The following is an 18366-nucleotide window of genomic DNA, read 5'->3' on the forward strand; positions in this document are numbered from 1 at the left end:
CTGAGATCAAGAGTGGGGCACCCCAAAATAAACCTGTTTCTATACAATGCTTTATTTTTGTATAATTTGTCAGTGTGAATATCCTTTAAAATACCACTACTCGTTTTTCTGGCTTTGTAACTCTCAGTATAGAGCTAATTTCATTCTGAGAATACTCTTAATATTGACTTGTAGTAAATCAACAACCAATAGGATGAACCAAAATTCTATTTAGGGTTTTTTGGGGTGTGCTTCCCTATTTATAGCCATGTTATTCTCTCAGCAAGAAAAACGGTAGAGCAATGCTTCGTTATTTGACCAGTATTTTTTCATCTTTGCCAAAAAACCCCAAACTTTCCAGGATATTGAGCTCCCAAAATAGAAGGCCAAAAGCGGGTATCAGGGACTCATTCTGGACTTTGGACCAACCTCAGAGGGCACAGAGGAAACGTGCTCACTTATTTTTCCTCCTTAATGATTTTAAATACTTAAAATTCCCTTTTCCTTGTCGTTTTTACCGCAGGGATTGGGAAGACATGCAAATAACCACTTTGTGGAAAATCTCTACTGATGCCAACGATATGGTCCTCATTTTAGGCTTAAAAGGTTTTGGGTTTTCTTAAAGTTAATTCTGCACCGAGGAGAGCTTTCCTTGGCTGCTGGTGCACCTGAAGGCAAGTGAGGATTCTTTGCACGCCGAGCAGCGTGTGTGCCTGCCTCCGTGTCTGTGCATCTGTGCGCGTTTCTGTGCCGGCGCGCGCGCGCGCGTGTGTGTAAAGCGGGTTTAGGGTGTGTGAAGGTGGTTCTGAGCCCATGGCTTACACGCTGACCGAAGAAGCGCGTCCAGCCACGCGGACGCGCGCAGGTTTCCCCAGTCTGGGCTGCGGTGGGGGATGATCCGCCAGGGCTTGGGGCGCCAAACGCCCCGCGGGACGCAGCACCGTGGGTGCGGGGGGCGGCGGGGGTGCCCGCATAGCCCGCGTCCATCCAGGATCCAGAGCACATGCTCGGGGGTGGGTTACGTTTTCTCCCCCTCCCTCCCCCGAGGCGGGCTTGGAGCGGAGATCTCGGGAGGGGTCGCGAGAGCGGAGGGGGTCCCCGAGGCCGCTGAGTGGGGGAGGGTACGATGTGGGGGCGGCGCCTCCGACCATCCATTCGCTGCGGAGCCGGCCGGCGTCTGTCCGGCCTCGCCCGGTTTCAGGGACCGGGAACCCACACCGGGGGCGGCGCGCGCATCACGGGCGCCTAGACGCCCAGGTACATGCGGCCCCTTCTTCAAGTGGCGCGGGGACGGTTGGGTCCGGCGGTTGCGGCCCCCGCCGCGCCGCACCGCGGCCTCTGTGACGCACGGCGCAGCCGCCGGGGCTGACCGGGAGGCGCGGCGCGGCGGGGGCGGGGCGAGTGCGGGAGGGCGGGGGCGCGGCGGGGGCGGAGCTAGAGGGGCGGAGCCGGCGGAGGCCCCGCCCCGGGGCCGGAGGAGCGAGAACGCTACGGAGCAGGCGCGTCCCGCCGCCGCCGCCGCCGCCGCTGTCCCCGCCGCCGCCGCCGCCGCCGCCGCCGCTGCCGCCGCCGCCGCTGCTGCCGCTCGCCCTACTCCGGAGCCGCCGCCGCCGCCGCCATTTGCACGGGGACCCCAGTGACAGGGGCTCGGCGGAGGGGCGGAGGGAGGGGGGGAGGGCCCGCGGAGCCCCCGAGGGCGGGAGCGACGCCGCCGGCGCCGGCCGGGCTCCCTGCGCGACCGCGCCGCCCGCGGCGGGCCCCGAGCAGCAGTAGCAGCAGCAGCAGCAGCAGCAGCAGCAGCAGCAGCCGCCGAGGCCGGGCGTGCGCCTGAGGCGCGGCGGCGGCGGCGGCCCTGCGGGCGGCCGGGAGGGGCGGGGGCAGCGGCCGCCGCCGTTTGATGGATCCGAGGATCGCCTGGTTCCAGCCAGAGCAGCTCGGACCGTCCAACAGTCTGTGGATGCAGATCTGGGAGACGACCCAGGGGCTGAGGAACCTCTACTTCAACCACCACTGTCACAGCAGCGGCGGCGCGAGCGGCGGCGGCGGCGGCAGCAGCACGGCCACCGGCGGGAGCGGCAGCAGCACCGGCAGCCCCGGCGGCGCGGCCCCGGCCCCGGCCCCGGCCCCGGCCGGCATGTACCGCTCCGGGGAGCGCCTGCTGGGCGGCCACGCGCAGTCCGCGGAGCAGCGGGACTTCCTGCCCCTGGAGACGACCAACAACAACAACAACCACCACCAGCCGGCGGCCTGGGCCCGCCGGGCTGTCGCGGGCCCCTCGGCGTCCCCGTCCCCCTCCGCGTCCTCGTCCCCACACTCCTCCGCCGCCGTCCCCGCCGCGGAGCCCGCGGACCCGGCCTCGGGCAGCAGCAACAAGAGGAAGCGCGACAATAAGGCCAGCACCTACGGACTCAACTACAGCCTGCTGCAGCCCAGCGGAGGGCGGGCCGCGGGGGGCAGCCGGGCCGACGGCAGCGGGGGCGTGTACAGCGGGACCCCGTGGAAGCGGAGGAACTACAACCAGGGAGTCGTGGGGTGAGTGGTGGCCCTGCGGCCTGGTGGCCTGGCCTTTGCACACGCGCAGCCGGGCACACGCCCACAGAAGGTGGATTGGGGGGAGCCTGGGCGAGGCCACCCCCCTCGGCCTGCCTTCGTTGCCGCTTCTCCAGGGTCTGATGGCCATCCCTCCATCCCTCCATCCCTCCGCCATCCGCACCTTCCCCCACTCCTTCTTAGCGGTCCACACCTTTTCCCCCTCCGCTTCAGCCTTCCAGGCCTTTTCTGGACATCCCCTTAGCCATCCACATCCTCCCCTCACCTCCCTTAGTCATCCGCACTCTCCCCCTTAACAGTCCACACCTTTCCCGGCCCCCTTATCCATCTAGTCTTTCCTCCCATCCCCCCCTAGTCAAACACACCTTCCCCAGTCTCCCCCCCCTCCAGCCCTCCCCATCTTGCTCCCCATCAGCACACCCAGAGATGAAGTCTATTAGCACAGGCAGATCATTGATTCCCTGAGAACATTCCTGTGTTACTGCCTTTTGATGGTACAGGACCTGGAGGTGCTTTCCTTGCCAAGAATAGAAACATCCAGAAAGCTCCTCCCCCTCCCCCAATCCCAAACAGGAATCATGTCAGCCCTGTAATGTTTTGCCTGCTGTTGACCCTTTTGCCCATCTTTTAATTTTTTATTTAAAATAAATTTCCGGTATTAGCGATGTCTTTTTCTGTGGGGATTGAGAAATAGGGTGACAGCTAAGTGTAGGCCGGTGGAGATGGTGAGCTCTTCTGAGGCCAATAGAACTTTCTAGGAGTTCAGGATCCTTGGCTTCAGCTTCTCACTGTAAAGTTGTCATCCTGGCAGATACAGCCAATGCTTTTCATTCTAGGGGGTAGCTTCATGTTAATGAGTGAATGTTGCACCATTAATGACTTTCTGTTTAAAGTTCAGCTGTTACAAAATGGAATCTTACCTGACCCCTGATGAACTATGTACATAAGCAGGGAATGTTTCTAGCTAGATATCCCTTCTAGAAGAGCCCCTGTCCTGGAATAGGTTACTGAGTCATTTTTTATTTTGTAAAATAAAAATCTGGGCCGTGTGTGTGTTTAGCTTGAGTATGGAGAACGAGCTTTTAAATTGGTTTTCATTTTCCAGATCCTGTTTTACATTGGGGGCTACAGTAGGCAAATGCAATACCATTAGTAATCCTTTGTGAAGCGTTTTCGTAGATTCACCCATTCAGATCTGCCCTGCTTTGGCAAGCACAGACAGTTCTGTGTACCTTTTCGGAGGTCTGGGTAAAATGAGTTGGTGGGTTCCATCTGCTTCTAGTGGGCTGGTGTCTGCTCTGTGCTACTATTACAACTCCCACCTTTTATGGAAAGTGCAGTCAAGCGTTTTAGGACTGGTGCTGGGTTACATGTCAAACCCGTCCTCACTTTTTCAGAGGGGAACCTTTTAGGGTTGAGTCCTCTGTTGCTAAGCTTCAAGGGCGCTCTCCATGGTCATCACGTTTTAATAAAAGGCTCATGGGTTCCATCCTTTTAGCATTTCCAAGATGAAGCATAAACCTGTGGTTTAGCGACAAGCAAATTGATATTTAAAGGTTCTGGTAGTTTCATTTCACAGAAATAAGCTCCAGTTAAGTAATCACTGTCAACTCAAACCTTGAGGTTCCCTAGTTTCGTTTTACTGAAGCTTCTGCTTATGTGTCTGGCAGAGATAGGTGACAAATCCAGAACAGTGGCTGCTTTTCTTTTTGACGGATTGGAAATTGTCTTCTCCTCTATTTGCTATTTAATGTTAGGGATATTGTAAAAGGTTCACATTTGAACTTAGGCAGAGGCAGGATGTTCTTATTCCTGACTCAGATATATTGCCCTCAAAGGGATTAAGGAGAGGAATTTCCATTTCCCGGAGGTTTTAGTGTTTAAAAACTGATTGTAAACCTGTTTTTAAAACTGTTTATCACTTCATGAGACTTTCAATTCTTCTGCCTTTTCCTTTAGAGGATGTCTATGTTATTAAGCAGTTCCTAACTGTTTTTGTAAGTGTCTGGGTTTAAAAATTCTTGTTTTGATTTGTGGATCCCTGCGTCTTGACTTTTACAAAAGTTTTGCTATTTTTAGTACAGGTATTTAAAAATCTGAATTCACAGTGCACCTCAATGTTACGCTGTTCTGAGATTAAATTTAGTAAAACTGTTACTAACATTCTGAGTTCTGGGGACTGACGTTTAGCTAATAGGTCAACAAACTGTAGTGGTTCCTGGCCTCTGAACCGACTTAAGTCCAGATAGAGGAGTAAAAGGCATATGAACAATGGACTGGAACTGTGGGCCGGCTGTATACATACACTCTCTCTCATCTTCTTTGGTCTCTGTGTTCTCTGCCTTAGCCAAACTGGTTTACGTACTCCCTGAACACTCCAAGATACAGTTCAAAATCCTGACTTCTCTGTCATCCAGGTGCTTCATTTTTGTGGTTCCTCCTTTGAACTCTTGAATTACTTGTTTCATGTTCTTGCTATAGCCTGCTTATGTTTATTTTTCCTTTTATGTATATGTTTTCACTAACCCACTAGGTCACTAGTTAGGATGGAAATTTCTTTTTTTATTTTAAGATTTTATTTATTTAGAGAGAGCGTGCACGAGCAGGGGGGAGGGGCAGAGGGAGAGAGAGAATCTCCAGCAGACTCCATGCTGAATGTGGGGCCCCATGCAGGGCTTAATCCCAGGACCCTGAGATCATGACCTGAGGTGAAATCAAGAGTTGGTTACCTAACCAGTTGAGCTACCCAGGGGCCTCTAAGATGGAAATTTCATTCTTTCTTTCCTTTCTTTCTTTTTTTTTTTTTTTTTTAGATTTATTTATTTATTTACTTGAAAGAGAGAGCGTGCACGAGCAGGGGGGAGGGGCAAAGGGAGAGGGGGAGAGAGAGAATCTCAAGCAGACTCTGCTGAGGACGGAGCCCAACGCAAGGCTCTATCTCATGACCCTGAGATTGTGACCTGAGCCAAAATCAAGAGTTGGATGCTTAACTGACTGAGCCACCCAGGTGCCTGGAAATTTCTTAAATGTAGAGTAAGATGTTTGGATTTCATCCTGAAGGCTTCATATTCTCTCTCAAAATTAAATCCAACTAGGGGTGCCTGGCTGGTTGAGTCAGTGGAGCATATGACTCTTGATCTCAGGGTTGCGAGTTTGAGCCTCATTTTGGGCAGAGAGATTACTTAAAAATAAAATCTTAAAAAAAAAATTAAAAATCCGCTCACCACTTCAGCCTTCTCCATGTACCCACAGACTCAGGGAGTTTGCTCGTGTTCCTTTTTTTCTTTTTAAAGTTGCTTTCACTATTCTATTTCTTGGAATTCATTCTCCTCCAAGGCTGGCTGTGGTGTAGGAAGCAGTCCACCTGCTCCTTCTGGTTGTCCATGAAAATGAGCCATAAACCCTTTTCAAAGATTTAATTGTTGATTACCATAGAGAAAGAAGCGATGTCAAAAAAGTAGTGAACACAGTTACCTTATGGAGATTCAGAGTCCTTGGTCTTGAGCCCCCTGTGTCTAGAAACTTCTTGTGGAAGATGCTTGGAGCTTGTCCAAGCTAATCAGAATAGATTTGTGTTGGCTGCATTGCCAGATCTGTAGATTTTTTTTTTTTTCACGGCTTGGATGACTTGTTCAGAATAATGTTTTGGAGCATGAATTTGACTGTGGGACATCGAGAAGACCCTGCTGGGAAACTTGAGTTTAAGGAATAGTTTCTTGAGCAGGGCCACTGGGGAGGGGAACGGTAAAGAACGAATGAGGGTGAGCGCTGCCACGGGGCGAGGGTGGAGAGGATCCTGACTGCCTTCCTGGGTTAAATAATCGCACAGTAGCTTTGAACCAGAGTGGGGAAACATTGCTGTTATTATTATTGCAAATTAGGGGTGGCATTGTGGATTTGGAGTAAGACATAGGTGATGGTTAGGTGGAGGTGTCTAGCAGTGAGTTGAAATTTGGGGACCAAGGCGTAGTCAGCTTTGCTGCAGTGGGGCAGTGTCCTTCCTGACGTACGCGGTACTCTAGATCACGATAAATCCAAGATGCTGACACTATTCTTCAGCACCGGCATTATGGCCTCTTTCTGCGAATTTCTGTGCGCTGTGATCAATAGGATTGCTGTTAATGCTGGGCTTCAAAGTAAGCGATCAGGCAGATTAACATGGCGTTGAGTACGAAAGAATTGAGAGGTCTTGTTCCAAGTGCTTGCTCTAAGTATTCATTTCTGTGCATTTGCAAGTGTAGCCCACAGTAATTCTTCAGTGAATAAAACCCTCAGGTCCTTGAAGTTTACTGCATTTGAGTACCGAAAGGTGATTTCAAGAAGACCTTAGGTTTCCTGCAGGGTAGATTCTACACTAACAGTGTAATTCATATTTGTGGATTTCCCCAAATCTAGTATACTGTGTTCAACTAAGGTACTTCCATGTCACAACTCGTCTTCTGTCTAAAATCTGTGACCCAAGCACTGTCACTCTCTGAATCATTGGTACGTCAGGGTGTGGAGTCTTTTTCAAACCCCATTAAGTTTTTAGCTGTTGAAAGGCAAGAGGAACCAGGGAGTGAATAGAGCTTTTTGTAGTCTATCCTGGATTCACACAGAAGGTTTAGGATATTGCGGTAAAGGAAGGATAGGAAAGGGATACTAGAAGGAACCAAGGCAGGGGGTGGGGGGGGGGTGTTATCACAGTGCTGGTCTTGGTGTGATAGATGGCCTTATAGCACAGCTTCTTCCATGAAACCCCTACCAGTACATCCTAGTGTTAGGAGTCCAGAAGAGTCCATGGGAAGAAAATCCAGGGGCTCCCCTGCTGATATGGGCACTGGTCAGATGGTTGTAGTTAGATATTCTTATACCTGCTAAAGCTGAGAAAAATTTCAGCCACTTTTCTATGGAAGATAGAAAAGCAAGCTGTTGTATAATTTCACTCAGCTTTCTATTCTCCCTTCTGTTGAATCCATTGGAGTAATATTTAGTGGAGGAAACTATTTCCGGATCACACCCACGGCACTAGAGACTCTGTGTATTAATCACTTACACACACATAGGTGTGGAGTAATGCCGAAGGGGGGCTCTAGGCCAAAGAGGATGCTTATTTGAAGTTTTAGGGTCCAGTTCCCAGCAGCTGGTCTGAGACTCCTATCTTTGCTCTTGCCTACAGAGCTGACTGGACAGCTCAGAGCCTGCTTGAGGAATTCAGAAGACTGCCAGTAGAATGTTCTTTCTATCCTTCAGAATATTTGCTAGGGACTCAGCTGCTGCAGAATACCGTAAAAGCTTGCAATTCATTTTACCATTTTTAACATGACGTGGAATTATTTTTTTTTCCCAAGGGAATATTGAAATTGAGGATGGCCTTGAGCTAGACTTTACATTAATTTGGATCCAAACAGGAGGTGATACATTTATTTTCATCTTACAAGTTTTATTTGATGATATAAGAGACTTTTGTGTATTAAGGGCCTTGGACCATATGGAGATTGAAGTTGAAGATTTTAGGAAGAAACAACGTGGAGACATTTATGTTGTGCAATGGTTCCTTAGTCACTTGAACAGTTTCAAGTCTGAAAAAAATCTTGCCATGTGCATAAGAGATTTCATGTAGTATCTGGTAACTAAACTCAAGAATTCTACCTCCAGCCATGCTCTCTGCTGAAATAGTTTGAATAGTCTGCAGAAACCTGTGTTTTCAAATTAGTTGATTTATTAAAAGTGCTCAGTAAAGTCAAAGTGTTCGTGGTAGCCTTTTTACCATGTTCCAAATGCTATGTTAAATTTTTTCTATTTGTTATATTAGCCTTCTCATGCATAGCCCCATCTAATTTTTTTTCTTTTTCTTTTGAAATACAGATTCACAGAAAATTGCAAAAAACAGTACAGAGAGATTCCATGTTCCCTTCACCTAGTTTCATGCAGTGGTAACATCTTATATAATATAGTTTAATACCAAACCCAGGAAACTGACATTGTTACAGTTCATAGCCTGATTTAGATTTCACCAGTTTTACATGGGTTCTTTAATGCGTGTGTGTGTGTGTGTGTAGTTCTGTGCAGTTTTATCATGTGTAGGTTTGTGTGACACCACCACAATCAAGATACAGAACTATAGCAGCACCTCAGAGCTCCCTCATGCTAACCCTTTATTTTCATGCACACGCACCGTCGTCTCTAACCCTGAGCAACCACTACGCTGTTCTCCATCTCTGTAATTTTGTTATTTTGAGAATGTTAGATAAATGGAATCACACAGTATGTTACTTTGGCTTTTTTCCTCTTACCATAATTCCTTTGAGATCTATCCAGATTGTTTCATGTATTAATAGTTCATTCCTTTTTAATGTTGAGTAGTATTCCAAAGTGTGGATGTACCGTAGTTTGTTTAATGATTCACCTGTTGAAGGACATACCAGAAGAGTTTCCAGTTTTTGGCTATTACAAATAAAGTAGCTATAAACTTTCGCATACACATATTTATGGGAACATAAGGTTTAATTTTGGGGGGTAAATGCCTAAAGGTGCTGGGTCATATCATAAGTACATATTTATTTCATTTATTTATTTTAGACAGAGAGAGAGAGCTGGGCAAGGGGCAAAGGGAGAGGGAGAGAGAATCCCAAGCAGACTGCCTGCCAAGCGTGGAGCCTGATCCAACAGCCCCGAGATCATGACCTGAGCTGAAATCAGAAGTCAGAGGCTCAACCGACCGAGCCACCCAGGCGCCCCAAGTACATATTTAGCTTTAAAAGAAACTGCTAAACTCTCTTTTAGAGTGGTTGTATCATATTACATTCCTATCAGCGATGTATGAAATCCCATTTCTCTGCATGCTCACCAGCATTTAGTATTATCACTGTTTTTTATTTTAGTTGTTCTAATATAGGTAGTGATGGTTCATTGTGCTTTTATCATATTAACCTCATTAATAGCCTCACCTAATTTTAACTTTAATTTTAATTTTATTCTTTTTTAAGATTTTATTTAGTTATTAGAAAGAGAGAGAGAGTGGGAGTGGGGAAGGGGCAGAGGACGAAGGATAAAGAATCTCAAGCAGACTTGGTGCTGAACTTGCAGACTCCAGCATGGGATTCAATCTCACGACCCTGAGATCACAATCTGAGCCGAAACCAAGAGTCGGAGGCTTAACCAACAGCCACACAGGTGCCCCAACTCTGTTTTTATTTTAAAAACTTCTTGGCAGTATTGAGAATGTCCTTAATTAAAAATTTCTAGGTAAAACCCATTTTAACTCTTTTCCTTTGTCTCTGAAGTACTTTGCAGTGTTTCCTTTACATGTTCCTTTTTCTTAGAAACTAGTATGAAGTAGAGGTTTATTTTCACTTTTTAAAAACATGTAAAAAGACAACTGCAGAGTTGATTTCAAAATTTAGAGTCCTGTCCTTTTGTATGTTATGAGTAAGCTTTATTTTCTGTCGGCTTGGCTATCTTTTGGGGAGTAAACACTCATTAGTGGTGGTTTGTGTTGTTGGTGGTGAAGTTACAGTATTTTTTTAAAAAAAGATTGTATTTGAAAGACAGAGCAAGCACGAGAATGTGTGTATGGGGGGGGGAAGGGCAGAAGGAGGAGGAGAGAGAATCTCAAGCAGACTCCCCGCCAGGCACGGAGCCTAACACAGGGCTCGATCTCACGACCCTAAGATAACAACCTGAGCCAAGACGAAGAGTCAAGATGCCTAACTGACTGTGCCACCCAGGTGACCCCCCCCCTTTTTTTTTTTTTTACTGTATTTTTATATTGGAACAATGCCTTCAGACTGTGCAGAGTAAATGCTTCATCTTCACACTTATCCTCGAGTACACCATGTTTCATCAGAACCAGTTTCTGGCTGAGAACTGGGATCTGGTCCTTCATGTTTCCCTTACTGTTTTGATTTTTGTCAAAATAATGTAACTTTCAGTATCATCAAGTATTATAAATTTCTGCCACACATCAAGTGTTATAAATTTCTGCCGCAGCAGGAGTAAGAATCCATTAGGATCGTGGTTGTAGAGGTTTAAAAGTTAACTTCCAATAATTCGGACTTAATGAAGTGTTAGGAGTCTGATGAAGTTTGGAATTTTGATGTCTTTATTCCTTGAAGTTAGTTATTCAACCTTTCTTTCTGGGTATGAAGTGTTAATACCACTGTCCTTTAGAATACTTGTTTTTAAAATCAACAGATTGTTTAAATACTACTAATTAATACCGATTGTCAAGAAACTGAAAAAAACAGCTAAACCAAAGAAGTAAAAAAAATAGCCCCCATTATACTACTTCCAGGATATAACTACTGTTAGCATTTGGTGTAAATATTTTTAAACTTTCAGTGTATATATACATATATTTCCTTTTTTCTTTTTATCAATATGGATTCCTACTGTGAGTATACTTAAAAAAAATTTTTCCAATGTAAAGAATTAAAAAAAAAATCTGGAGGCCAGAAGTTAGAACTGGTTTTATCCTATGATTGTTTTCTTCTTTGGAGGAGGGGCATTAGAATATTGTGGGCATGCTTTTTTTTTTTTTTAAGATTTTATTTATTTATTTATTTGAGAGAGAGCGCACGCGCGAGCAGGGTGGGAGTGGGGACAGAAAGAGAGAGAGAATCTCAGGTGGACTCTGCGCTGAGCATGCAGCTGGACAAGGGGCTTGATCCCACAGCCCAGAGATCATGACCCGAGCAGAAATCAAGAGTCAGATGCTTAAGTGACTGAGCCACCCAGGCACCCCATGGGCATACTTTTTTGACTGAAAAAAATTAATAGAACAAATATCTTTTATATAAAATATATTTCTAAGGCAGTATTTATTTATCTATTTATGTATTTATTTATTTCCGATAGCACATGCACATGCAAGCATGTGAGCTGGGGGTAGGGGCAGAGGGAGAGGGAGAGAGAGAATCTGAAGCTGGGTGTGGAGCTTGATCTCAGAACCCTGAGGCTGAAATCGAGAGTTGGACGCTCAGTTGACTGAGCCACCCAGTTGCCCCTCTAAGGCAATTTTTAATACCTCATTACCTTTAGTAGGACTCTTTGTACCTGCTGTGTGTGGGCATGGTATTCCGTTGATTTAATGCACCTTCATTTATTTCAGTAATCCCCAGTTGGAATTTGTTTCTAATTTTTTGTTTTTTATAAAAAACATGTTTTTAGAGGAGCCTTTGCTCCAGACAGGATTATTTTTTTTATTTTTCTACTTACTGTTACTGAGATGTAATTCACATGCCATCATATTCACCCTTTTAAAGTATACAGTTCAGGGGTTTTAGAATATTACAGGAGTGTGTAACTGTCACCACCACCTAATTCCAGAATATTTTCTTTTTTTTAAATTAATTAATTATTTATTTAATTTTTTAAAAAAGGTTTTATTTATTTATTTGACAGCGAGAGAGGGAACACAAGTGGAGGGGGCGGGAGAGGGAGAAGCAGACTCCCCACCAAGCAGGGAGCCCGACGCGGGGCTCGATCCCAGGACCCTGAGATCACAACCTGAGCCGAAGGCAGACGCTTAACAGACTGAGCCTCCCAGGGGCCCCTAATTCCAGAACATTTTCATCACTCTAGAAAGAAACCCCTTACCCATTGTCACTCCCCACTCTGCCCTTCACCTTCAGCCCCTGGCAAACTCATACAGACCTTCTCTCTCTATGGATTTACTATTCTGAATATTTCATAAGAATGGAATCATATAATATGTGGCTTTTTGCTTATCCACTTACCAGTTGATGGACAGTTGGGTGGTTTCCACTTTTTGGCTATTATAAATAATAATGCTGCTATGAACATTCATGTACAAGTTTGTATGTGGACATATGTTTCTATTTCTCTTGGGTAAATACCTAGGAGTGTAATTGCTGGATCGTATAAAGCAGCTGTAACATTTTCCATTCCCACCAGCAGTGTATGACGTTTCTAGTTTCTCCATATTTTTTTTTTTTTTAAAGATTTTATTTATTTATTTGACAGAGAGAGACATAGCGAGAGCAGGAACACAAGCAGGGGGAGTGGGAGAGGGAGAAGCAGGCTTGCCGCAGAGCAGGGAGCCCGATGTGGGACTCGATCCCAGGACCCTGGGATCATGACCTGAGCCGAAGGCAGATTCTTAACGACTGAGCCACCCAGGCGCCCTCTCCATATTTTTGTCAACTTTTTTCATTATCTTTTTGATTATAGCCATCCTTTTGGGTGTGAAGTAGTATCTCCTTGGAGTTTTGATTTGCATTTCCCAGAAACTAATGATGAACATCTTTGCATGTGCTTATAGGCCATTTTTTAATTGGGTTGTCTTTTTGTTGAGTTGAAGAGTTCTTTATATGTTCTAGATACTAGACTCTTTTTAGATAGATGATTTGCAGGTACTTCTTCCTTTCTGTGGATTGTCTTTTTACTTTCTTTATAGTGTTCTTTGAAGTATAAAGGGTTTTTTTTTTCTGTTTTATAAATTCCAATATGTGCATTATTTTTTTCTGTTGCTTGTGCTTTAGATGTCATATCCAAGAAACCACTGCCTAATTCAAGATCATGAAAATTAAGCCATGTTCCTTCTAAGAGTCTTACAGTTTTAGCTCTTACATTTAGGTATTTTATTTTAATTTTTTTAAGTAATTTCTCCACCTAACATGGGGCTCAAATTCATGACCCTGAGATGAAGAGTTACCTACTGATTGAGCCTACATTTGGGTTTTAGATCCTTTTTTTTTTTTTTTTTTAACGCGGGGCTTGAAATCATGTCCCTGAGGTCAAGACCTGAGCTAAGATCAAGAGTTGGATGCTTAACCGACTGAGCCACCCAGGTGCCCCAGGTCTTTGATCCATTTTGAGTTCATTTCTGTATATGGTGTAAGGTAGAGGTCTAGCTTCATTCTTTTGCCTGTGGATATCCAGTTGTCTCAGCACCATTTGTTAAAGACTGTTCTTTCTCCAAGAATCGTCTTGGCACGTAAAGTTTTAGACTAGAGGGTATTTGTATCTTGTAAGGCTTTTGCCACTCTTACCTATGGAAAGATTGGGCCAGTTTACCCTTACATCAGCAGTGTGCAAGAATCCCAGTTTCCCCTAAACCCTCACCAATGCTAAATATTATATTTAAAACCGATACAAAAGAATTTTTTGCTGGTTTTATAGGTGAAAAATAGTATACTACTGATATAATTTGCACATACTTTCACATTAATTGGCTTTTTTTTTTTTTTTGAATTGCTTATTTCCTTTGCCTAGCTTTTTTTTTTTCTTTTCTTGCCTTTTTTTGGTCCACTGAGGCATTTTATTTGTGCGTTATGTATTACATCCCTAGAAAAAGAATCCCAGGATTTTCCCTCCTCTGTGTTTTCGTCTTGCTTCTTCGTGTCCATGATACCAGCTGAGGTTGTCAGTACAATGAAACCAAACTGGTAGGAGGGGAGCAGATTATTCTGCCATTTTTCTAGATCTTTGAGTTGTACATCAAATCTGGGGCTGATCACTCCACACTTGTTTAACCTGCCTGTGAGGTTCACAACAATTTTCCCAGCTCTGTGACCATCAGTGATTTAAAATTCGCCAATGTAAACATGCTTCATCATCACAGAAACCGGAAGATGACTTTGGAGCATGGTCTAATAAGAACCTGGCGTTTGCCTCTCTTTTCAGCGTTGTTCATGCTCTTGAGAGCATCTGCCAGGATATTCATGCTCACCATTATGGTGGCACGGAAAGATGGCAGAAAGAGCATTGCCTAGCTTTCTTTTGCTGTCTGTCTTATTAATTTGTAAGAGGCTCTTGGTCTGTCCTATTACAAATATTTATAATTTTGGGGCGCCTGGGTGGCTCTGTTGATTAAGTGTCTGCCTTTGGCTCAGGTCATGATCCCAGGGTCCTGGGATTGAGCCCTGCATTGGGCTCCCTGCTCATTGAGGAGCCTGTTTCTCCCTCTCCCTCTGCCCCTTCCCCCTGCTCGTGCTCACGCTCTCTCTCAAATAAGTAAAATTTTAAAAAACCCCACGGGGATGCCTAGCTGACTCAGTGGGTTAAGCGTCTGCCTTCGGCCCAGGTCATGATCCCAGGGTGCTGGGATCAAGTCCCACGTCAGGCTCCTTGCTTGACAGAGAGCCTGCTTCTCCTGCTGCCTGCCGCTCCCCCACTTGTGTATCTCTCTCTCTCTCTCTCTCTCTCTCCCCCTCTCTTTGACAAATAAATAAAGTCTTAAAAAAACAAAACAAAACCCACAAGTATTTATAATTTTTAATTCTAATTTTATGATATTTAAATGGTTTTATTAGGGTATAATTTATAATTATAGTAGTCACCCATTTTAATTGTACAGTTTGGTGACTGGGTAAATATATGCAGTTGTGTAACTGTAGCAGTCAAGATCTAGGAAGAGATACAGAGCATTTCCATCACTCAGAAAGTACCGTCGTGCCCTTATAGTCAATCCCCTTACCTCTTCTCTTGCTTTAAGCGACCACTTGCCTTTTCTAGGGTTTCATATAAATGAAATGATATATACTCTGTAGTCTTTTGTACCTGATTTCTTTCTCTTACCATGATGTTTTGGAGATTCATCCATATTGTTGCGTGTAATATTGGTGTTACTTTTTAATGTCAGTAGTATTCCATTGTCTGGATCTATCACAATGTGTTCATCCATTCTTCATGACCAATAGAATTTGTAAATGTGTCCTCTGCTTTTGATATTATATTACTTGTTGGTTTTGCCACTCATCCCTGCACAGGCCAGAACTGATCCACACATATTTTGGTTGGGTAATCAACTGTTATGTGCAAACTACTGTGCTAGACTTTTTGTGGGAAGTGATGACAGTAAAACATGTTCCTTGCCTCCTGGAAAATTATGGTCTGGTTGGATAGTGCATAAGGTGGAGAGGTTGCTTTTGACTAATGAGGTAAGGGCAAATTTTGGGTGGAGATTTTTGCTAATGTTTTGAAAGATCGGTTAGGTTGTGGAGGGTTAGAAAAGAAAAACTGATTGTACTGGTTTCAAATGATAAGCTCTAAAGGGACAAGTTGGATATATAGTATTTAGCATATTTAAGGTGGATAGTGAACAGACAGGATCTGCTGTGACGGTAGACCTCAACTAAAGGAGGTCTGAAATTATTCCAGTTAATTTTGTAAAACCTATTTATTGTGGAAAATTACAAACAATATGGAAGTGGAGAGAATAGGATAATGAACCTCCATGTACTCATCATGCAGCTTCAACAGTGATCAATCCTGGCCAAACTTATCTCACCAGCGCACCTTATATTCATTCCTTCCCCCCATTATTTTGAAGCAAATTACAGATGTCACATCATTTTGTATAAATGTTTCTGTATATGTCTTTAGATAAGGACTTAAAAAGAAACCATAATCACAATACTGTAGTTACACCTAAACAAATCAACATTAATTCCTTAGTTGCATCAAATATCCAATGTTCGTATTTCCCCAGATATGCCATAATTATTTTTTAATGGTTTGCTAAAATCAGAATCCGTATGAGGTTTTGCATTGCCATTGGTTGAAATGCCCTTTAAATCTTTTAATCTGCAGCTTTGTCTGCCATCTGTTTTCCCCTCATAAATTTATTTGTTGAAGAAATTGAGTTGTTTTTCCTGTAGGCTTTTCTGCTGAGTTTTGCTGATTGCATTCCCTTGGTATCAATTTAATATGTTCCTTTGTCCCCCTGTATTTTCTATAAGTTTGTAATTAGAACTAGAGGCTTGATTATGGGTTTTGTTTTTTTTCCCCAAGAATACATCATAGAAGGGTGCCTGGATGGCTCAGTCAGTTAAGTGTCTGCCTTCAGCTTAGGTCATGATCCCGGGGTCCTGGGATCGAGCCCCGAGTCGGGCTCCCTGCTCATCAGGAAGTCTGCTTCTTCTCCCTCTGTGCTCTCTCTCTCTCAAATAAATAAATAAAATCTTAAAAAAAAAAAAAAAAAAGAATACCTCATAGATGGTGATCTGTACTTTTCCCAGAAGACACATAATGTCCGAGTGTCTTTCTTTTTGTGATATTAGTAGCCATCAGTGATCATTGCCTATATTTACTAGTTCATCACTAGGGTTGTAAACTTGTAATAGTCTTATTCTCTTGAACCTCTATCAGTTGTCAGCTGCAACACTCGTGACGGGAGAAACATTTCCTCCTCAGCTCTTCGGTTATCCTAAGGGCGCAGTTCTCACGGGGCACATGGGGTAAGAGTGGGAAGGGGGATATAACTTCTGACTGGCTCTTTGAATGAGCAGAAGGAAGCACGGTGGGCTGCATCAGAAAGTGGAGGTGGGCTTTGGGCTGACTGGCGCAGGATGCGTGGAAGAGGCAGTTGCTTCCGCCTGTCGTGCGCTACGCTGGGCCTTTGGTGGGTGGCTGGGACTGCCCGGGGAGGCCTTCGTTTGCGGCCATCCCTGCGCTCTGCTTTCCGCTTGTGTTAGCTCAAGAAGACCGTGGTGCATCTAGTGGCCTGTGAGCCTCCGCTTGGGAGACAGCGTTCTCACGGCCTTGACGCAACAACCAGGAGTAACACATTTATTTGTCCTTGAAATTAAACTTGGATTATATCTCTTCCTCTTGTTCTAACGTCCTTTAACCTTGGTGCGAATCGTTCCCGCCCTCAGGCTGATGTGATCTATACGGCATTATAGAAAGGATTCCTTCCGGTACTAAATCGAGTGATTTTTTTTTCCCCCCCAATCAAATATTTATTTTAAAAGCCACTATTTACATATAAAAACCACAGAGCAAGCACGGTGGCAGCTGTGTAAAGAAAAGGGTTTGGCCTCCGGTAAAAAGAGGGCTCCAAGGTGATGCCTCCAGGTCATAGTTTGGCTTCAGCTTCCTTAGGAGTAGGTGGTCGCCCCTTCTGGGAAAGTCAGTAGTAGGGAAGGGCTTCTCTGAGGCCGGGCAGCATAGAGACAGTCAAGGACTCTTCTGTTCTCAGGTGGCTGTTCTTCTATCTTTCCTCCACCACAGTGCGTGTGTGTGCGTGCGTGCGTGCACACTTGTGTGTGTGTGTGTGTGTATTAGTAGAATTTTTTTTTTTGAGCAGTTTTGTATTTCCAGAATAATTGAGCAGAAAGTGCAGAGTCCTCATATACTCCCTCACTCCCCTACTCCCATCCCATTTCTCCTATAATTAACATCTTGCATTTGTTAGGATTGATGAGCCAGGTATCGATGCATTACAGTTAAAGTCCATAGTTTACGTTGGGGTTCAGACTTTGTTTTTTACATCTCGTAGGTTTTGGCAAATGTTTAATGACATGTTTTTATCATCATAGCATCGTACAGAACAGTTTCACTGCCCTAAAAGTCTTCTGTGCTTCCCCTATCCATCCTTCCCTCTGCCTGAGGCCCTGGCAATCACTTTTTTTTTTTTTTTTAAGATTTTATTTATTTATTTGACAAAGAGAGACAGAGTGAAGAAGGGACACAAGCAGGGGGAGTGGGAGAGGGAGAAGCAGGCTTCCCGCGGAGCAGGGAGCCCAATGTGGGACTCGATCCCAGGACCCTGGGATCAGGACCTGAGCCGAAGGCAGACGCTTAACGACTGAGCCACCCAGGCGCCCCAATCACTGATCTTTTTACTGTCTTCTTAGTTTTACGTTTTCCAGAATGTCATGTAATCGTGCAGTATGTGTCTACTTTCACTGATACAAATTTAGGCTTCCGCCATATCTTTTCCTGGCTTGATAGCTCTTTTTTTTTTAACTTTTTATTTTTTTATTGCTGAATAATACTTCATTGTATGGTGGTTAACACTATCCAATTACCTATTGAAAGACAGCTTGGTTGTTCCAAGTTTTGGCAGTTAGGAATAAAACATCTGTATGCAGGTTTTTGTGTGTACAT

General features: G+C 44.7%; 1 protein-coding gene and 1 pseudogene across 2 annotated transcripts in view; one reads left to right on the forward strand and one right to left on the reverse strand.

The window, feature by feature from the left end:
- The first annotated feature begins 1832 nt into the window (after positions 1-1832).
- The window catches only part of TENT4B (terminal nucleotidyltransferase 4B), a 68802-nt gene continuing 52268 nt past the window's right edge, over positions 1833-18366 (forward strand). For both annotated transcript variants that reach the window (XM_032424577.1, XM_032424579.1), the window contains exon 1: positions 1833-2511. In XM_032424577.1, the coding sequence (XP_032280468.1) occupies positions 1877-2511 (635 nt within the window). In that variant the 5' untranslated portion in view covers positions 1833-1876. The remainder of the gene's footprint in view (positions 2512-18366) is intronic.
- On the reverse strand, positions 13739-14314 carry LOC116644761 (annotated as a pseudogene).

The sequence above is a fragment of the Phoca vitulina genome, unplaced genomic scaffold (assembly GCF_004348235.1).
Source record: "Phoca vitulina isolate PV1807 unplaced genomic scaffold, GSC_HSeal_1.0 scaffold30, whole genome shotgun sequence".
Lineage (NCBI taxonomy): Eukaryota > Metazoa > Chordata > Mammalia > Carnivora > Phocidae > Phoca > Phoca vitulina.